The sequence below is a fragment of the Telopea speciosissima genome, chromosome 9 (assembly GCF_018873765.1).
Source record: "Telopea speciosissima isolate NSW1024214 ecotype Mountain lineage chromosome 9, Tspe_v1, whole genome shotgun sequence".
In the NCBI taxonomy this organism is placed as follows: domain Eukaryota; kingdom Viridiplantae; phylum Streptophyta; class Magnoliopsida; order Proteales; family Proteaceae; genus Telopea; species Telopea speciosissima.
This window is the reverse complement of record NC_057924.1, coordinates 6,679,330-6,701,714: the sequence shown is the minus strand read 5'-3', so window position 1 is coordinate 6,701,714 and position 22,385 is coordinate 6,679,330. Positions and strand designations below refer to the sequence as shown.

Sequence of the window (22,385 nt, the reverse complement as noted above, 5' to 3'; positions counted from 1 at the left end):
ATTTCAAAGATTGACTCGCTTCGACATTTTTGGTGTTGACTCGAATGAGATTTTTTTTCCTGAGATCTGTGATGATAGCAGAGGACATGGTTTGGGGGTGCGGGGGGCAAAGCCCAGGCAGTATGTTATGATCCAACTCAATGGATCGATCCGTTTGGAAGAGTATTTATATGTTTTACCAGTCTTGTTGCAAAGCAAGTGAGATTTGGGGATTTTCGAGTTAGGGTTTCTGGGTAAGAATTTGTAGCGCCATTTTGGGTGTTCTTGAAAGATTTCCATTTGTAATTTCCTTCCATTTACCTAGTGAATCATCTTCAGCTTCGTCCGTGAACATAGTACATCATATTAGTGTGTAAATCACGTTAAATCTTTGTGTCATCTTGTTCGATTTTATTTTCTATTAGAGTTTTCTTAGTGTTTATTCCAACACTTTTGTTAAACTACAAGTCATTTTGTAAAATCATGCCTTGTACTCTTTTAGCAAACCACAATGAAGTAAAAGGTTTGGTATTTTTCTATTACATTAACTTCCCCTTATGATCCATCAAAGTGTCTTTTCTAATGAAATGGCTCTAGAGCATGTAAGATTGTAAACTAGTTTGTGGATTATTCAAAAAGGAAACCATCTTAACTAAAATGCATGATCAATGGCATGAAAATCAACTCCTACCTCAAAGATAATGGCAACTGTTTTCCTTCATCTAACATCGAATATGATTTGATACTTTGATAGGATTCTTAGAATAGTAAATATCATCGTTACTTTTAACTCCCTATTTTGACAGATCTTATATATTAAGAGTTTTTTTTTTCACCACCAATGAAAAGAAAGAAGGAAGAATATTCTTTGTGCCGCAATGCAGGCTGCGCCCAGGCACATGGGCCTGCCACTTAGGTGGGACAGAGTGGTCATTGCACCCATCCTCATGTGCCTGGGCGGAGCCTGCGCTGCGGCACTGAGAACAGCGCCCCCACAAAAAAAACTCAATCTTTAATCATTTCAAAGAAAAAAACAAAATAAAGAGGGAAACTTCATATGCTTCTCTTCCATAGATAGAGCTCCAAGAGCTACATGACCTTTTATGACAGAGGAAAAGAATGAGAATCTCTCTGTGATAAGTTAGCCAGTTAGGATCTTATTTCATTGTTAATTAAAAATTAATAAACAAATAAAGACATGTTAAATAATTTCTTAGAGGTCTAAAAGCTGAAAGAAGAATAATAGGTAAGGGGATTACTTCACACAACCCTGACTTGCCTCCCTCTCGCTTTCTCTGTTCCGATCGATCTCTCAGTTTTATTTCGTGGTGGGTCTCAATTTCTTTCATGTTTGGTGACCTTCCAATATCTTTGAACTCAAACTTCTCTCTCAAATTGCAGACATTCGCAGAAATTTGGTGCATTTTCCTTTTTCCTCTGTCTATCTCTGTGTGTGTATAGCATTAGCCGCCGCCGCCGTCGCCGCCGCCGCCGCAATGAGTTCACAAGCTTCCAAACCTTCTAAACCCTCAAAACCTCCAAACTCTTCGATCACAACAGCATCATCACAAGCGTCAAGATCATCCTCTTCCTCTCTCTCTTCCCACCTCGCCATGGTTGAACTGAAGCAGAGAATCCTCAACTCCCTCTCTAAGCTCTCCGACCGAGACACATACCAGATCGCAGTCGAAGACCTCGAGAAGATGATCCAAACCCTGTCCTCTGATGGCAATGGCGTTTCAATACTCCTCAATTGCCTCTACGACGCTTCCAATGACCCTAAACCCGCTGTCAAGAAGGAATCCCTGCGTCTCCTTGCCCTCCTCTGTACCACCCACTCCGATTACACTTTGACCCATCTCACCAAGATCATTGCCCACATTGTCCGGCGACTCAAAGACTCTGATTCCGGCGTTCGCGAATCCTGTCGTGATGCCATCGGAACATTATCGTCTCAGTACCTACGGGGTGATGCTGATAATGGGAATATTGGATCGGTCGTGTCATTGTTCGTGAAGCCTCTGTTTGAGGCAATGGGAGAGCAGAATAAGACGGTCCAGGCTGGCGCCGCAATGTGCATGACCAGAATGATTGAGTCCGCTGCGAACCCGCCTGTTGCTGCATTTCAGAAGCTGTGCCCCAGGATCTCAAAGTTCCTTAACAGTCAGAATTTCCTCGTCAAGGCTGCCCTTCTGCCTGTTGTCGCTAGTCTTTCTCAGGTTGGTTCAATCCTCAGCGAAGTTGCTGTTGTCTTTGTTTCAATACGAAATTTATTTTCGTTCTGTGAAATAAACTGAGTCTGATTGGTGATCTAAGTTAGGGGGTTTGGGTGGATTATGGGTCTTAGATCAAAATATAAGAACAAATTAGCGACGCTCATTTCTCTTCATTTTAGACGGATTGAATATTTGAGTCATATGGGTGGAACTATACTGCAGTCTTGAGTAAAACATAGAACTTGCTAATGTTGAAATCAAAAGAATTTGAGTATATACAAATAATTCCTGTTTTGCTTTACTCAAGAAGATTTTCGTTTTAATACATTATATGAACCGATTAGACCCAAAAGGGGTTGGAACTTTGGACGGTATGGATGTTAGGCAAGTTCTTATTTTAGCTTTGACAGTTTCCTTGTCTTTCTTGTGTATACTAGTTGTGTCAGAACATTGTTACTTCAGTAGCTTTGTTGTGACTCCTATTTTCACCTTTGCACATGGTTATGTGATAACTGTATTATCTTGGCCTTTGATGGCAACCACCAATGAAGTAGCCTTTCTATGCTAAAAGAACAGATCTTAGAAGTTCCAAAATAGTGTTTTCATTTTGTTAATAATATCAGGAACTGTGAATCGCAGGTAGGGGCAATTGCACCACAAAGCTTACCAGTATTTCTGCAAAGCATCCACGAGTGCCTTGAAAGTACAGATTGGGCAACACGTAAGGCTGCTGCCGATACATTGACTGCCTTAGCATCACATTCAAGCCACTTGATTGCAGATGGGACCACTTCCACGATAACAGCCCTTGAAGCTTGCCGATTTGATAAGGTACTTAATGTATCTTTTCTTCCTGCATTGGGTTGGTATGTATTGTTTAAAAGAAATGAACATTATGAAGCTTGTAAGAGAATACTGAACTTCTGATTACAGTTTTTTCCTTGTTGAGGCAAAAGTTATTACAACATTTGCAAACAGAATAATTAACACTTCCACAGAAAAATCATGTTATTGTGACGATTCATCCACCAAATAATAAATCTTTTTAATCACAACGAGTTTCCAAAATTTAGTCATCTAATGTACAATGATTAGAAAATGAAGAAAAGGTTAGAGGATGTAGAAAAGTTCTGCTCTGAATTATGGATTCACCATTCATTATTGATTATTGAGCCATAAGTTATATAATGTAGACTAATCCCAAACCCGAAAAAAAAAATCCAGCAAGAGATTAGTACAGACAGGATCGCAGAAACAGAAAAAAAAAAAAAAAGACCAGAAGTAGGAGAATGTTTGTAACTCACAATAGATGGGTGGGTCAGAATACTTTAGAATTCAGGTCCAATAGTCTATTCTAATAGAAGAACAGATCTACCGAATTTGAAGAAAAGAAATGGTTGGTCATTATGTTGAAGAAAAGAAATGGTTAGCCCAATCAGGCAGTCTCGACCACATTATTATATTGGTTCTTGATCCTAACAGTCCAAGAAGAAGAAAAGAAAAGAAGCCAACTTGACTGGTTTATCTCATCTGATTGGATGAATTCTCAGCCTGAAAGTTCTGCTCATGACAGCACAAATAGGTTGGTCCTGCCTCTCCTTCATGTGTCATATTTACGGTTGGCTGCAAATAAATAGTTACTACCCATCTTTAAAAACTAGCACTCATAACCTATGAGAGTGGTTGCCAATGATTCTTTTCAGAAACCTATTTATTTATGAATTATATGTAAGGAATTCATGTTATGCTGAATGTTGGTTTCAATTTTGCCAGTGCTTGATATCAGTGTCTATTGTATTCATTTACTTGATTTTGGATCATCAAATGGGAGAGGCCTAGTTGAGGGGAGATCGAATGTAATATGAAGAATGATTACATTTGCCATGTGCTTGTCTATTTGGAGAGAGAGGAATGCAAAGATTTTTTAAGTGAAAAAGAAGACAGTATCAGGGTGGCCAAGAAAGCAACTAAGTTGGTTTCTTATTCAGAGGGCAAATGCATATGATCTATGTGACAGTTGGGAGGATATTTTGTAGGGGTCCTAAGTGTGGGGGACTCCATTTTGGTTGCATGTCATCCTTATATGGGTTTCTTTTTCTTGCTCCATTATTAATCCTAATGCTTACCTATTGTCTTATAAAAAAAAATTTCTGTTGGATTACAAAGATCGGTTACTATTTCAGGTGAAACCTGTCAGAGATAGCATGACTGAGGCACTGCAATTGTGGAAGAAGATTGGAGGGAAGGGAGTGGATGGAATCCCAGATGAAACTAAAGCTGTGATTCATGGTCAGTATGGAGGAATGTTTAACTAGTCTATTTAATATATTGTGACTCTTAAACTCTCTCTCCCCCCTCCCAAATTTTTGATATTCCAGATGGTAAAAGTTTGGAGTCAACTGAGTTGGCTGGTAAGTCAGATACGATAAAGTCAAATCCTGGTGAGGCAAGAATGGAGTCTTTGGTGAAGGAGACATCTAATGGTTCCTCCCCTAATTCTGATTCTCTTTCCAAAACTAAGGGTGGCAGTATTTCAGACAAAACAGTTGGGATATTGAAGAAGAAAGCACCTGCATTAACTGACAAAGAGTTAAACCTGGAATTCTTCCAGAAACTTGAAACCAGGGGTTCAGGTGATTTGCCTGTGGAAGTCGTGGTCCCTCGCAGATGTCTTAATCTTTCCAATTCCCAAGATGAGGGAGAATTGGAGCCAACTAATAGAGATCCAAGGGACAGATTAAATCAAAATGTGGACCCTGAAACAGATCTTCAGGGTTCTGGCAACATTAAATACCGTAACCTTGATAGAGGAGCTGCTGGTCAGTTCAATAAACTACTAGATCCTGATGAACCTGCACGGGATAAATGGAATGAACAGAGAGCATTGAGAGGAAAAGACCTGAATGCTATTGGGCCATCTGAACAGAGACCATTGAGGGGAAAAGACTCGAAAGCCATAGGGTTTGATGTTGATGACGGGAATGGATTTAACGAGAGGGATGATTCTAGTGCACGTGCATGTTTTGCAAAACTTGAAGGCCTTTCTGAAGGATCTCTCATGAATAGCAAAGGAAATTGGTTAGCTATTCAAAGGCAGTTAGCACAATTGGAGAGGCAACAAGCCCACCTCATGGACATGTTGCAGGTTCGTTCAATGAAGTTGCATTTGAAATTTATGGTTTTTGGTCATGTTTGCTAATGAAATATTTTGAAATTGCAGGACTTTATTGGTGGGTCCCATGAAAGCATGATAACTTTAGAGAACAGAGTCCGGGGTCTTGAGAGAGTTGTTGAGGACATGGCACGGGATTTGGCGATATCATCAGGTAGAAGAGGTAGTAACTTTATGATGGGATATGAAGGTTCTTCTGGTAGGCTCTTCAGCAAGTATAATGGCCTCCCTGACTACACTAGCACCAAGTTAGGCAGAGGCAGTGATGGGCGGATTCCATTCTCAGAGAGGTTCCTCTCATCTGATGGTATTGTTTCAGGAGTGAGGGGAAGGGACCCCCCTTGGAGACCTGAGGTGTCTGATGCATGGGATTCTTACAACCACGGTAGTTCTAGAAATGGGAATATGGGCTCTAGAAGAGCCCTAGGTGGTGGTTCAAATGATGGCAGATCACCTATAGCTGAACATGATAGCGATCAGGTTGGTGGCCGGAGAGCTTGGGACAAGGGGCCTGGACCTGTTCGGCTCGGTGAGGGGCCTTCTGCAAGAAGTGTCTGGCAAGCATCAAAGGATGAGGCTACTCTGGAAGCAATTCGGGTGGCTGGAGAAGATGGCGGAACATCTCGAGCAGCAAAAAAATTTGCTATTCCAGAATTAACTGCTGAAGCTTTGGGAGATGATAATGTAGGTCAGGATCGGGGGCCCATCTGGGCTTCTTGGAGTAATGCCATGGAAGCACTTCACATAGGTGATATTGAGTCAGCATATGCAGAAGTTCTGTCTACAGGGGATGATTTTTTGCTTGTGAAGCTGATGGACAGATCAGGCCCTGTAATTGATCAGCTCTCTAATGAAATTGCAGCTGAGGTCTTGCATGCTGTAGGACAGTTTGTACTGGAACAGAACTTGTTCGATGTTGGTTTCTCTTGGATTCAACAGGTTCGAGTTTTTGTACACACTTACTGCCCCTTCTACATTGCTCGTTATTCCATGATACTCATGATAATTTCACCAGTTCTCAAGAATGTTCCTTGACAAGTTATTGAAGTTTGAAAATGATACATCTTTGAGTGCATTTATTACTTCTCATTGAGAAGTATGATTGTGTGAGCTCACTGAATTGATGTGCCAACCATAATGTGATATTTTACCTTAACATAATGCATGATTTATGTCTTTTAGGAAGATAACCTTCTGTTAATTAGCAACAATTAGCTTAACTCAAGTCAGAGCACACTAATCCTTATCTTAATTATTTGGATTAACTACACGAATCTAGTTTCTGCCATTCCATATATTTAAGGTCCATATCTGCTGTTTGACTAGCGACAATTAGCTAAATTTTGCATTTTGAGTAGTACTTAACCTGGTTATGACTTATGAGTAATATATGACTTCCCTGCAGGATTATTTATAGGGGAGAATAGCTTTTCATGATAGTTAGACACGGGAACAAACTGATGAGTTCATGAGCTCATAAAAAGGCTGCAACATAGAAAGTCTACAGTGGAGGATTGCAAAAACTAAATTTATGTTTTTAAGTGAGAATTTCCATTTAGGATATTCTCTATTTTCCAATTGCACATTACATATTACATGGTCTGTTATGTAGATGTGCTAGGGGCAGACCTATAATGACCATAGGAGAGGTAGTGAGGAAAGACATGCATAGGTTGGGCCTGGCTTCATGTATGGCCTTGTATAGAGCTGTTTGGAGGGCGTCGATTAGGTGGGTTATGCTGAGTCTTGTCGATGTTCTTTTCTTTTATTGCTAATTTATATAGGATGGATGAAGTGGAGAGGTGCATCTGGAGTGTTATGTGATCGACGGTTTAAAGCTTAAAGGAAAATTTTACAAGACAGTCATAAGACCAGGTATGATGTATGGCGTGGAGTGTTAGGCTGTCAAGAAGTGTCATATGGATAAACTAAGTGTAGTGGAGATGAGGGTGTTGAGATGGATGAGTGGCAAAACCAGGAAGGATAAAATAATGAATGATATTATTAGGGCTGGCCTGCAAGTAGCTCCGATTCAAGATAAGCTGCGTGAAAGTCGACTAAGGTGGCATGGCTATGTTCAACGGAGGCCTTTAAATGCCCCGGTTTGGAAAAGTGACTCGATTCTGATTAAAGGTTCTAGAAGACCTAGAGGCAGGCCTAAAATGACCCTAGGAGAAATGGTGAGGAAAGACATGCTTAGTTTAGGTCTTGCTCCAAGTATGACGTCAAATAGAGCTGTTTGGAGGGAAAAGATCCGCATTGCTGACCCCGGTTACTGTGTATAAGACTGATTTTTTGTTGCGTTCTTTTTCTCTTCCTTTATCCTTTTATCTTGTCTTTGCGAGGATCCATGTAGCCGACCCCATTTAGTTGGGATAAGGCTGAGTTGTTGCTAATTTATGTCTTTGTCTTTGCTTGGATACCTGTAGCCAACCCCATTTAGTTGGGTAAGGCTGAGTTGTTGTTTTTGTTGTGGGCTGTTATGTTATATGTTGTGCATTTGGTGATCAAGACCACATCAGTGGAACTATCTTGATGTTTGACTGATGTGGGACAATCCTATAAGTGGGCTTATTTTAGTGGAAATAAGCCTTGGGTTGGCTTACATATGTATTGGGCCTTTGGACCAAGGAGTTTTCTTTGTAATTGGCCATTGTAATTGGCCTAGAATGTGGATAGGAACTAGGAATACGAGATTAGTCAAGTAAGATTAGTTTAGTCCAAATTTGTGGGGGGTTATTTGCATTCCTTTTTAATGAAAGTTAGCTGAGTCAAGTCCTAGAATCATTAGGAATTTGAGTCCAGATTTCATTCTAAATCTATATTCTGTTTTGTAGAGTTCTAATATTTTTGTCAAATACTATCCTGTTTTAGCTATTCCAAGTAGCAGTTTGAATTTCAAATCAGTTTAAGAGTATTGGAGTAGTTTATGAATTCTATATATAGATATTCCAGCCTATGGCATAAACCCACAAATTTACGAGTAATATTATTGAAGTTTTCTCCAAGCTACTTTGGATTTGATACATCTTCTGAGTGGATTTCTCTGGTTCAACTTGGTGTATTCCTAAGGGGGTTTCAGGTTGATTCCTGGCCTGCTATTGTCTAAATCTTATATTCAATTTACTACTAATCTATATGTGGCACCCCTGTTTTCTGGTGAGTTTCAGCTTGTTTTATTTTATCATCTGTTGTCTGGTAGCTGAACAGAGTTACGCCAGATTACATATATTAGTTTCTGTATACATATTCTCTTGAATACTGTTCTAAAAAATCTGAATCAGATCTTTGAGTATTCGAGTTTCAGCCATAGTTCGAAAACTCGTTTTGTTTCGGTGTTTCGGGCTGACCAAAATATCCGAAATTTCGGATATTTCGGTCGAAATTTTGCATTTTTCTGGTATGTTTCGGTAGGTCATTTTCGGTGGGTTTTAGGCCAAGTTAAGGCCTTAAACTTCATGGAAACCCTATTTTAGGCTATATAAACACATTTAAATGTTCAAATTGCAAAAATAGTCACCCAAAGTGGTGTTTTGGACCATTGATTGGCAATGTATGGTCGAACCCTAATGTATAACTTAGTTAATTACACATACACATTGTTTAAGACTTTAAGTTCTAGAGGACATAATAAATTAATGATTAATAAGCAATTTAAACAAGTAAATTGACTTGGAAGTTGAAAACATAAAGTGAATGACTCATAAGTCATAACTTAAGTCATAATATTTAGTACATTAAGTCAATAACAAGTTAACAACTTAAGAAGTTTGAATCTTGTGTTCTCCAAGTGGTTCCGGCGTTGATTCGAAGGTCGGTACACAAATCAGCAAAAAGAGTTTGAAGAATGAAGAAAACAGAAGAAACAAACCACAAAAGAGCAGCCTTGTTAGTCTCGGTCGAAATTTCGATCGAGACTAATGAGTTTCTGCCTTTTGTACTAGGTGTTTTGAAAAGAAAATCTCAATATCTCGCGAGATATGTACCAATATCTCGAGATATCACGAGATAATCGAAATCTCGACCGAGATTTGGTATTTTTTTTATTCGAGGTACCATTTTGTTTTGCCCTGGTCGAGATTTTCAAAATATTCGAAATCTCGACCGAGATTTCGCGAGATTTAGTACTATGGTTCCAGCACTACTGCTTTGTTTTCCTAGTTACACTAGGAGTTCTGTTTGTGGCCCTTATTTGACCTCAGATTTCTGAGATATTTTGCAGGCATTTTCTGGTAACCAAGGACCACTCAAACTGAACAGTAGGTCAATTGACTATTTTGTTTCAAGTTTTTAAATTTCCCCCTTCACTGTTCTGTTTCTCTATTTTGGTGATATGTTTCTGCTAGTCAGTTCTAGTTCTTCTATCTTGGAACTCATTTTGCACTACTGACTCTTTCGAATGTTAAAAATATTGTGAACGGCGACGGTTTGTGAATTGCAAAGGCATCACATTTCCTAATTGCTGGCTAACTAAATTCATTTTCTGAATGTGCAAGTATGAGAGGAAACCATGTATGTATATGTTGCCTGTCTAGATTGTTGGGTTCAGACTCAAATTTCATGGAGGCTGTATAAAGGTGACCTTAATCCATTTGCTTTGGGAGTAGCTACGGCAAGAAAAGTGTAGGTATCAATTGGACATTTGTTACCTTTGATTTTACAGCTGGGATGGCAAATACTTTCTTCATAAAAAATGCTTTGAATTGAGAAGAGGTGTCATCATGGTTTTAGATATCAGTATCATATCGGCGTATTGGTCAATAAGTGTCGGTATTGCCCGATCCCGATACCGATACGATCCTGATATGGATTGGATGTTTCGGCCTAAAAGTGGACCACCCCAGCCAAAACAGTATGGATCGGCCCGATACCACCCAATTCGTATCGCTATAATCGTCCAAGACAGATACAGACACCATTACCTATTACTGAAACCTTGGGTGCCAACATGATTGGCCTCAATAGATTTATAACTAGTGTATCTTGTGCCAAAATGTGGTTAGGGATTTTGCTTGGGGTTTTCATTTTGAGCTCATTTTATTCTCTTTGACGATTGCTCAATGAGAAAAAGAAGGCAGCAATCAGCAGTTTTTTCTGCCTACGCTTGTGATGGCTTGTTTCTCTTTTATTAGTGCATAATCTTTTTGGAGCATGGGTTAGTTTCTCATAACCTTCCAACTCCTCTGCTGTACCTCTAGTTTATGCATAAATTAATGCTCAGACTTCCTTTATATGATGTAAAAGACAACAGAAACTATGGTTTGTTTACCCACAGACACAAAAATGGGGGGAAAAAAAAGGGAAGCTAACCTTGGTTTCTTTTTGCATGGTGTGTTGCAGTTAGCTGATATGGTGATGGAAAATGGACCTGACATTTTGGGCATTTCAATGGAAGGCAAGAGAGAGATCTTGCTCAGTTTACATGAGGCCTCTTCCACCATGGAACTACCTGAGGACTGGGAAGGTGTCACACCTGACCAGGTGATGTTGCAGTTAGCATCAGCTTGGGGAGTTGATTTACAACAGCTTGATAGATAGTGCCACAGTAGTCCAAGTGTTGGTATTGTGTATTTTATGTATACTTTGCGTCCACTTGGATATGTTAGATAATGTATTATTATTCTCACGCAATTTAAATTGCACATCATATTTTTTTTCCTTTTCATTTTCATATCATTGTTTTGATGCCAATGAGGCTGGGAACCTTTATAATATAAACAATTTCATGACTCCTTACCAAGCATAATAGCAGATAGCTAAAAATAGCTACAGTTTGTCAAATTTAAACAAGAGTTACTTCCTGTACCTGGGGCCCATGCGCAAGACATTGATTTGTACTATGGCAAAATGTTCTACTTTGATATGTTAGACAAGCCATTTTCCATTTGGGGACCATCACTATTCACCATAGTTCTGCAACATTGCACTATGAGTAACCCATAAATCTGCAGGGAGTGGTTGATCAATGACAATGCAATGCCATCTTGACGATCAAAGCTTGTAGCAGGTTACACTGGTGGTCAGCATTCTTCTGTTCAGACATAGGAAGGAGTCATCTTCGGAAAATGATCTATACATTTGGAGTTATCTTTTCATATTCTCTCTTTCCTAATACTGTCTCCTCCTTAATACTCTGCCCTTTATATACCAATAGGGTGTTCCTACCCTGCCCCATGGCGTGGGGATTCTATTACACACTGGCATCATGACAATCACCTTCCCTGAAAATACATAGGCATACTATATGGTATATACCCTTGGATGATGGGTTCAAGAGTCTCCTTTTTGGCCAAGTGGGTGAGAATGGGGAATCTCATAACAAAAAATAGAAGAATGGGGATCTTTGCACTCTTACACTGGCTTAATGATTTTTTTATTTCAATAATAAAAGAAGGGACCGAGTTTTCATCACGTCATGGTTACCGCGGCACATGAGTTCCAGTGCGGTGGACGAAAACTTTGTCCAAGAAGAAAAACCATTTTCAATACTCATGTCTGTTGCATCACAAATCTTGAACAGAACATACGTCGCAAGTGTAGCTTAATTAATGGGAATGATTTACATTTCGACATCATATCCATTGATATGGATGATGCTACAGTAGCCAGGAATGTTTACCACTGATAAGTAATCACCAAGATGCAATCTTCTATTGGACACTACAGTGCAGGCAGTATAGATGGGACGTTGTTGGTTGATTGTTTACACAAGCAATCTGCCTAGTATTTTTCATCAAAGAAATAATTGAAAAGAATTGTTTAGAAGAAGAAAACCAATCACTACTATAACAGAAAATCTGATTTCAATAATCACAGCTAGTCACAGATACAAAAGGGAAAAGCCCCTCCTATTACCAAATATATATACAAGGCATCGCCCCCCTTCCCTCCCTGCTATCTTCACAATAGAGGCTGGGGGGACAGCATAATGCCCCACTACAACAGCCATCATACTTCCTCAGCCCTGCCTAGGTGATATTGCATTATGATTCCAAATTAGAAAATCAATGCGGGCCTGAACTACCGATATCAAGGCACAACTTAGCTATGTTGGACAATTTCTGCCTGTGTTGGTGACGCCAATTCAATCCATAACAGACCACTTTGTTTACTTGGCTGCATACCAGTTCTGTGCATACTTAGCATCAACAGACAAGTCAACTTTGAGAAAATTGGTGCCGTAAAAGGGTTTGGACATGCATTCAACAACTATGGCCTTGGCAACTTCTGCTGATTCCATTGGTCCCTCCAGTATCACTTCATCATGAACCTGTGTTTTCAATAGAAAGTAATCTTAGGTAAAAGATCAATTTTATAACTCTTATTTGATATTTTCACTCTTATTCTGTGCTTACTTACAAATGAGCCCAACTGCTCAAATATCACATGTAAACCAGGTTCATGCCTGAGAGTGACCCAAGATTTCAAACTGACATGCATATAAGATAGCTTAAAATGCAAGCTTAACCATAACTGCTTTGCAATTATCATCGAAATTAACAGTGTTGCTATCTAATTAATTGAAACGGACACACAAAAAAAAAAACTCATTAACTCATGAACTCAACCTGCAAAAGCAGTCTCCACCCAAGCTCCTTCAACCGAGCATTCCTTGATATTTCTAGCATGGCACACATGGCAACATCAGCAGCACTACCCTGATAAAGTCACAAACCGCAGTGAGTCCATCAAAGGTGCTATCACAAAGAGATTTAAATAGTACAACATACTAAAAAATACATATGGATAATCATAAACCCTGTCTATATAGGGCCAAAGAAATAACTAATTGTCAAGGTGTCACCTAGGCGACATCTAGGTGTTCAGGCACCTTGGTCGCCTTGTTGGTGTCACCTTGCATCCAGAGTCCCTCCAAGACCTTGGATCACCTAGACGTCATGACAACTATCAAATGACACTTTAATTTATTGTAAGAATAAAGGCATTTTGGTTACAGTATTTTCTGCTTTAAACGTTTCTCCCCCACCTACAGTGATATCAATTGCAATGAATTGTGCAGCACTGTCAGCTGCAACATCAAATCCAACTAGGACAAAAATAAAAGGAAAATCTGACGAGTGGGATCACTGACTAGCTGGATCCTCTCAAGGATAGCCTTGGACATGAAAATGGCAGTTAGGCAAAGAGATCAGGCATGGTGATCAAGACTACTTCAACAAGCCAGCAATGCCATTATGTTAGCAGTTGTAACCATTATCTTTAATACTAGTACAGACACTGGTATCGGAAAATTTTGAGCTTTCAGCCTCAGTTACATACAGTGACTTGATTAAACCATTCCAACACAACTACGCAGGCATTGCAAGTCATTGAATGAAACAGAAGAGCAAGAATAATAAAAACTGAAAAGATTCTATTTTTTATGTTAGAAGAGGGGTGATTTGGTCCTAATGAATGAGCTCGTACTGTAAGGCAGGAGTGAAATCCCTAAACATGAGGCTTATGCCTCAAAGCCTCACAGTATTTGCATTTTCTTTTAGGTTAACTTATGTTATTTTTTTAAAATTAACAATACTTCGTCTAAATATTGGAAAGGATTTATTTGGATGAGTCAATAAATAATATATTGAAACAAGAAAGCTCACCCATCCCTCCCATTCTCCCCCCCCCCCCCCTCTCAAAAACAAAAAAACTTCATCTAAGAACAAGGACAGAAGGCACAATTACCCCCATACTATAGAAAAAAGAGTCTTAAAACCTCAACCCTATTCAGGAAAGGTATCCCATTGCATCTGATGTCAGAAATGTTAAAAGCCACTCTGGAGATTGAGAATCCCAGGGGATTAGATTGCACTTGATCCTATTTACCACCACATACACAGGAAGAGCATTGCTTTCCTATCTTCTCTAACCCTACTCAGATCCCAAACAGTAGATCCAGGAATAAGAATTCACAGCCTCTTGCCTTTACTCTGCAACTGTTTTCCACAACTCTGAAAAAGACATAAAGCAGGAGCTCTCTCTCTTTTAAGGTTTATAGTCTCCTCCCACTCCGGCTTAGCAAAAGGACATTCATAGAAAAATATGGAGAATCGTTTATTAGTCACCAAGGCAAAAAATAAGCATACATTTGGGGGTACATAACCTCTAGAAATCAAATGATTAAAGATAAGGTTCTCGGTTCTTAGCAGCGTAGCCAATACGGATTGGACTGAGAACTTCTCATGTCCTTCCCACTTCCAAAATCTTTCATTGAACTCTTGAAGGTTGCCAGTGTAGAGATCAAGCAGCTCCATTAGAGCAGATATTGTTCCACTTCCCAATTACTTAGGTTCCTTGACTTCAAAATTCCAACATTTATTGTTATTCTGACAATAAACATACTTGGCTACATGAGCTTTTTTATCTCTTGCAATAGCATAAATTTCAAGAAACACTTTTATCAACTTTTGCCCCTAAATGAAACATCATATAGAAAGCAAGTCCGATACAATTTTCCACCTTCAAGTAATCCCTTCCAAAAGGAGTCAAGGTGATTCATTATACTTTATTACCTTTTCAAAGACATGTGCCATCAGAATACAGAAGAATTGACCTGCAGCGTATCCTAACTGTTTTGCATGCCATACTCCACCAAAATAACCCAAACATGAGATATCGGAAGGATCAATTCATTATAAGGTATTAGAGTAGAAATCATAAATTTCAAAACTAATAATGGTTGCAAATAAGGCAAACTCCTAAATGTAGAACCTCAACAAAGATTTTAAAGTCTTCTACTATGTTCAAAATGATAGGTGAAGGTGGTAAAGAAATCAATGGAGAAGTAAGTCACAGTGCATTGACAAACCCTACTTGCAATTAATTTTTTATGACAAAGTCAGCTAATAATGGTCTCAAGAAAATGAGGAGCAGAAGGGAGAAGGACCTGCACAGGGGTATTAATAGCTGCTCTCTCAATGTGACCTCGTTCAAAACCACTAGCATGGGCCATATCAGGGAAACGGCGAGCACGTCCCAGCAAGGTGTGTACACGCTGCATGGTCTGAGCTTCCTTTATGCGCTCTTTTTGCCATTCCCGAACTTCTTTCCTCTCTTTGTACCAGAGATCTACAGTTTCCTTTGCTTCCTTAACTGAAACCTAAAGATAAATATAGATATATCAAAACCAAATTAGCTCCATCATTTTAGTTTAATTTTAAACAACGAAATCAGCATTTCTGTAAAAGTCAAAGAGTACTGTGTACCTTCCAATCTCGGGAAAGCCCAACAGGAGTTTTCCCATATGCAATGGAAAAATTGAGCATTTTGGCTTTCCTTCTTTCAGAAGCATAGGCATCCTGAAAATAAATATATAGGAGAACCTTAACCATCTACAGACAGATACAAATATTAAAATGTTTTCAGTAATTTAAGAGCATAAAGAATTTTGGATGGGTATCTTTCTTTATGACTCACAAAATTTTTCAATAATAAGAGGGAGGAGGCAGTTATCAGGTCCATTAACAAGGTCCAAGAGAGGCAAACCAAACCGGTTGAAAAAAAAATCCCAATCCCAAATCTAATACTAGTATACTACTAGATAAGTTCAAATTTTGGAAATGGTGACCAAAATTATGAATCAGAAAACTAGAAATATTTTTTTTTCAGGATACCTAAGATAACATAAGAAACCAAACAGCAAACAAACAGAAAAAAAAACTAGTTAAAACCAGTTGGGGAGGAGGGGGGAGAATAATGATTTCTACACTAGACTGTGTTGGGGAATCCTACCCCATCTCCATAACTGTTTTGATGATAACAAACATATCATTCAAGGTCTTGTATATGTCTGTCATATAGTATGAAGTCGAGATGTTTAGGGCAAAGCCATGAAGATCAAAGATATCAAAGGCATGCTAAACTTTTCAAGAAAAAAAGATTTTGGAAGATCTTTTGAAGATTGAAGAACATCACTCGAAGAAAGAGACCAAGACCTTCATCAAGATCAAGATGCTCGTGTGCACATACTTAGACACACTCACTGCATTTTTGTAATTGCATTTGCATTAAATAAATGAAAAAGCATATGCATCATTTAGAGACCTTAGGGGGTTAAACTTGAACTCTCCTTGACCCTTAAACATGTTGGAGTCGGTTGGAAAAAGCCCCGGACCAATCCCCACAGGCATACTGTCTGAATCATGCCTTGACTGTGATCCGATCTTAGCATCCGATCGACCGGATCTCAGGGTGTGCATCGACCGGACTTCATAGCAGCCTAATGGGTACGTTCCCATAAATGATCTGATCGACCGGATCAAGTGGGACGATGATCCGGTCGACCGGACATCGACCGGATGCCCTAATTGCCTTCAAACAGTTAGTTTTTCCAACGGCTAGGATTCGGTCGACCGGATTGGTAAAAAATAGATCCGTTAGAGCACATTTTGCACATGTTCTAAAGGTCATTAATGAGCCTATAAATAAAGAACATGTCAGTCCTTTTCACCTATCCACTACAGTCCAAATTAGCACTTTTGTGAAAAGTGAAAAGTCAATTCAAGCTCTCATTTATTGAAGTCTTCTTATCCTCATCAAGTATTTTCCAAGGTTGACTTCAAAGCTTTAAAGACCTTCGTATGCTTGCACTCTAAAGAATAGTCTTGAAGAAGGTCATCATTACAAGCATTCATTCTTGCATCATTTTGACACTTGCAAGGAGTACACATCACACTCCTTGCCTAGGTAATCCTTACCTTACCCTCTTTTGTATTAGTTTATGCTTTTGAGTTTATAAAGCATTGTTGCATTAGCCTAGACTGTACTTAGGTTTTTGTAAGGATCCTCTTATCCTTAAAAGATTAGGATCATCTTATCCTTAAAAGATTGAGATCCTCTTATCCAGTGGAAAAAGATTGTAAATGTGTTCTTCCCACCTACTGTACTGAAAGGAAGTAACTAGTGAAATTCTCTCAAGGTTGAGAGGAGTGGACGTAGCCTAGTTTAGCCGAACCACTATAAATTCTGTGTGTCCTCTATTTGCGCAATTTCTCTCTCTATCTTATTTTAATTCAAAGAAAATTTTAAAAGGACAACATTTCAGTAATGGTAACCTATTCACCCCCCCTCCAGGTTATCCCACAGACTGAAATTATACTGACTTGAGGAGCTTTGAATTTTCAAGTCAAAAGGTGAACTTGACCCAATCAGAGAAAAACCTCTAACAAGTATGGAAACATTTTTGTCAGATATATTAAATATTACAGCCTTACATGGCCAACAGCATCTATGAGATTACCAGCTGTGCAACAACACCACACTATATATCAAGCTTCATACAATACGATGTTAAAAGCACTAGGTCCTATTTTGAGCTCTGCCAATCCCAAAATAGATTTTCTATTTGCCCTAAAATTGATTCTCTTGTAGCCACCATGCATTGATCAACAATTTCTATAAAAGAGTACAGGAAGTTTTGCATTTTCACCTTCAATAGGGGAACTGGGGGTTTCTCTTCACCAGGTTGAGGGTGCCATTCCAGCAAAACTCTATTTTGTTCTACAGCTTCTCGAATATGTGGGTACATATTCATTGCTGTCCTTGAATGAAAATCACCACCAGCTTTGAAGGCACTCAACATGCTCTTACAGTTTGCAAGATGCGCCAGAATCCTAAGTTCCAGCTGCAATCAAGACAATGTATTTGATCATCAGAGGAAACAATAACATAAACCTTGAAAGAGTACGAAGGTAATTAGATAAGAGTGATAGACCTGCCCATAATCGGCAACTATTAGAGAGTTGCCAGGTGCAGCTATGAATGCCTGGCGTATTCTGTACCGGTCCTTCTCCAAAGCAGGCTGATTCTGATTTGCAGACGAAGGTAAAGTCACTAGTCGTTTTAACATTTGGGGAACAAAGCAAGTTCTCTTGATGGAAGTTGCACATCAGGTATATCAACTATCAAGTTACCAATAGCAAAGCTATGCGGCAAAACATAAAATTTACTTACCCATATGGCTTGCGTGAACATAAATCTGATCTCTCTAAGATCAGAAAGGATGGGAGATCATACCGAATAGGCAAAATATTTACTCAAGAAGGTTAGGGCTTGTTCCAAGTATGACCTCGGACAGAGCCTACTGGAGGTCAAGGATCCATGTCACAGACCCCATTTAGCTAAGATTCTTCTGAGGGATTGGGCTACGCTTCTTTCCTCTTACTAGCTTTCATCGTTCATTTTTTTATTTATTTCCCATCTTTCTTTTGTCCTTTTCCTTTTTCATCTCTCATCTCTTTCCCATCTCTCTTTTCACATCTTTTCTTTCCTTTTTTTTTTTTGTTAGAACTATGTTTTCCATACTTTGTTTTGTTTGGATCCATGTAGCCAACCCCATTAAGTTGGGATAAGGCTGAGTTAGTTGTTGTTGTTGTATTTAATCAAGAAAGTACTCATGAATTTCTTTGATTCACCTCCAAACCAGTGAAAAGAAAACGGTAAAGATCCACAAAACCCTACCCACCCACTAAATCCTCTCCATTGAAGAGTCAATGAGGAACACAAGATTGCAAGATGCAACTCAAAAGGTAATCCAGATTTCACCAAAGAAATGTAGTTAGAGGTGGCCAACGGTCTCTGAATCACGCATGAGAAAGCACACATTGGGCTTACAATGATTTCCTAGAGATAAAGCTCACTCTCAGGAATGTATATCCATTTTCAATATATACATTGTTACACTACAGAGAGAGAGAGACAGAGAGATCTCAGATGGGATGGGAGAATCCAAAAGGGAGCAGGCTGGAAAGGACAACTCTCCCACACGGCTTAAGTAATAACAGAAGAATAGTGAAGACCACTTTTGATAGGATTTCTCACATTTAGACTTCAGAATGGTTTGAGTTGGACTAACTTAGGTCTAGTGACATAATTTGGTCACATTATTTTGTACCACATGCCATAAAAAAGCAACACAATACAATATTGAGGTTGTGGATGCAACCCATGGCTTCAACATATCTAGCATACTAGCACATCCCAACTCAGTCATTCGTACGATTGATAGAAACATCTAAGGTTTTCAAAATATGATCGCATTTTTAAACTCTGTAATAGAACAAAGAAGTTAAAAGCACAAGTGAACTTATTAATTAGGGCTTATTTAATTGCCGGGGAAATAACACAAACCTGCAAATTTGGTCTCCTGGCTGATAAACGACCAGTCTCGGTGTTGATATTTAAAGAACAATGGACACGGCCATCCTTGCCTGATATGTGACAGCCCTGTGACAACAAGAAAAACAAAATGATCTTGAAATCACCTTCTACCTTCGATGTGAAGAAGATCTTAACAATAAATTAATAAATAGAACATTATATAGGAGAAAAATATATGAATCTTAAAAAAGAAAGGAAAATTAAAAAATAAAATAAAAATTGGTGTTACATTGCACAAAAAATCAAAGAGACTTCTCATGTTATTGTTGGATTGTGGTCCTATAGGTAGTTTCCCATAGTCACGATATGGGGAGTGTCCCTCTCATGAGAGGGTTTTAGTTATTTATGGTAGGTAGTTTCCTTTCTTGTTTTAGTTTCCTTACTTGATTGTAATTCCTATTAAGAGCACAGTTGCTGCACTATAAATAAACTATAAAGGTCCAGCAATAGAATACACACTAATTCTATCACCGAACCAGTTCTCCTCTCATCTCTTCTCTCTCCATTGTTTCTCTCCCTACTTCTCTCTTTGTTTCTTCTCTTCTTCAATCTCTGGTCGACTGGTTGTAAGTTTCTCTCTTGCTACATATCAGAGCCTCAATAACCAGTATTTATCGATTCTGGTTTTGAAAGTCTAAGGGTTTCCTGTTCGCGGATTGCAGCAACCTAACGCTGCCTTATATATATTTCAGGCCCTAGTTAATGACAGTATGATAACAAAGTAGTGTCTCTATTACCTGTTATTTGATTATCAGGGAGTATTGGAGTAATTGAAGACAGTTTTATTACTTCTACAAGCATGCGGCAGATTCAGGAGAAGGTTTTTGGAATTCAAATTTCTTGACACCAAGATATCGATTTCATCTCATATTTTGAAAAGTAATTCACCTTGCCCAGCAGTACACTCGACCTCAGTTTGAAGGAGATCCTCCAACCTGATTTTTCAGAATTGCAGTTCTCCTTTACTCCATAGGGTACCCTGTTTTTGGGTAGGTTTTCAGATCTGAAGAATCTGAAATTCTTTTTGATCTGTCCAGCAGATCTTGTTGATTTATTGACGAATTTTTGCCCCTCTATAAGGGCCCACTGGATCCAGTTTTGAAGCCCATCAGCCTACCTGATTTGTGGTAATTGATTTTCTCCCATTATAGCTTGCGGCAATCTGTTATTGAGCCACAGCAATTCGTTCAATTTTCAGATCTGACTGATTTTAGAGGGTATTGTTCCCTTGCTATTAAGGATCATTCGATCCATATTGAGAGTCCTGACTCCAGCTGCTGCTGTTATTATTTTCATCCATTTTTTGGGGATTGTTGCTTCTTGTTCTTGGGTACTGTTGTTTGGTGCTCTGAGTTAGTGTGCATGATGGTTGATCCCAAGACTCCTTTGGACAATGTTAATGATCAAATCATCACTATCAAACTCAATGGAGTTGGTAATTATCTCCTATAGGCTCAGGCTGTTAAGGTCTATATTAATGCGAAAGGAAAATTGAAGTATCTTCAGTCTGATTCTCCTTTTGCTGATTCTAAAAAACCTTCTGAGATTAAAGCCTATGAGAAATGGATGCGGGAGAATGACACCATCCTTAGATGGTCATGGAACAACATGGATCAATCTATTGTAGCCAATGTAATGTTTCACCCCACTCCTACAGGAGTGTGCATAGTTGTCAAGGCACCTAGGCGAACCAAGGCGATTGAGGGGGGTTAAAAACCAACGCAACTCCAAAAAGGCGCCTAGGCGACGCCTTGACAAGTGTGGGATGACTTGAAGCGAACCTTCTCTCAAGAGAAAAATATATCCCGTGTTAATGATTTATATGATGAACTGTTTAATTTCAAGCAGGGAGATAGGTCCTTAAAAGAGTACTTTAATACTTTTACGGGTATACAAGAGGAGCTCAATATCCATCACCCTCTTACTACCAATTTGGAACAGTTACAGCTTCAGTGTGAAGATTTCTGTGTTGCAAAGTTTATGATCGGATTGAATCCTGATTATTAGTCTGTTAAGAGTCAATTGCTTAGAGGGCAAGCCTTGGTGCAACGGTAAAGTTTGCTCCATTGTAGAGGTGTAAATGAATAGCCGAAATCCGTTTCTGTATCCGAGTCCATATCGGCTTAGCACTATCCGAAGCCGTCCAAAAGCTAAACGGATGCGGATACGGATAGGCTATAGCTATCCGAAAAGCTATATCTACATGTAAACGGATAAAATATCCGATCCGTATCCATGTCTGTATCCGTTTAGCACTATCTGAATCCATCCAAAAGCTAATCGGATGCGGACACGGATATAGCACTATCTGAGCCGAATCCGATCAGTTTACATCCCTACTCCATTGTGACCAAGTGGTCATGGGTTCAAGTCTAGAAACAGCCTCTCTACGAAAGCAGGGGTAAGCATGGCACAAGATCTCGGCAAGATCTCACTATTTTCTTGGTTTCAATAGCTCTCGAGACGAAACCATATGCGATACCAAAAACATACAATATCTCAGCCGAGATCTCGGTATCTCACCGAGTTCTCGACCTATATCTCGGTCTCGACTCGAACCAAACCAACTTATAACATATAAAATCCCCCCCTCTCGGCGAGATTTCGACCCCAAAGTCGAAATCTCGCCTCCTCTCGCCAATCTCAGTTTGTTGTGGAGGCAAAACCCAACTTTAGTGGATTTTTTTGGCAAATCTCACCTCTAAGTGAAGATTAAAGTCTGTGGATTCAACATTCAAGCTTCAACATCAAGAGAGGGAGTTGGTTTGATTATGTACTTATTATATGTGATACAATGTACACCGATCATTTTTTTCATAGAAACATGATCAAAATAGTGAAAAATATCTGTTTTACCT

General features: G+C 39.1%; 2 protein-coding genes across 3 annotated transcripts in view; one reads left to right on the top strand and one right to left on the bottom strand.

The window, feature by feature from the left end:
• The first annotated feature begins 1,469 nt into the window (after positions 1-1,469).
• LOC122639509 (microtubule-associated protein TORTIFOLIA1-like) lies at positions 1,470-11,101 on the top strand. 2 transcript variants are annotated; one of them, XM_043832376.1, is made up of 7 exons: positions 1,470-2,198; positions 2,835-3,026; positions 4,379-4,484; positions 4,574-4,636; positions 4,733-5,340; positions 5,416-6,306; positions 10,708-11,101. In XM_043832376.1, exons 1-7 carry the CDS (start codon positions 1,476-1,478, stop codon positions 10,903-10,905), a joined length of 2,781 nt encoding a protein of 926 aa, XP_043688311.1. In that variant the 5' UTR covers positions 1,470-1,475; the 3' UTR covers positions 10,906-11,101. The 2 variants fall into 2 exon arrangements, with proteins under 2 accessions (XP_043688311.1, XP_043688309.1); XM_043832374.1 differs by having other exon boundaries at positions 4,574-5,340.
• Positions 9,822-22,385, bottom strand: part of LOC122640319 (DNA polymerase I A, chloroplastic/mitochondrial) — a 41,237-nt gene continuing 28,673 nt past the window's right edge. The window contains exons 6-13 of the mRNA XM_043833478.1: positions 19,498-19,593; positions 18,083-18,175; positions 17,798-17,992; positions 15,576-15,668; positions 15,257-15,469; positions 12,936-13,025; positions 12,446-12,637; positions 9,822-9,833 (exon numbers count right to left, since the gene is read on the bottom strand). Coding sequence (XP_043689413.1) covers positions 12,476-12,637; positions 12,936-13,025; positions 15,257-15,469; positions 15,576-15,668; positions 17,798-17,992; positions 18,083-18,175; positions 19,498-19,593 — 942 coding nt within the window. The 3' untranslated portion in view covers positions 9,822-9,833; positions 12,446-12,475. The remainder of the gene's footprint in view (positions 9,834-12,445; positions 12,638-12,935; positions 13,026-15,256; positions 15,470-15,575; positions 15,669-17,797; positions 17,993-18,082; positions 18,176-19,497; positions 19,594-22,385) is intronic.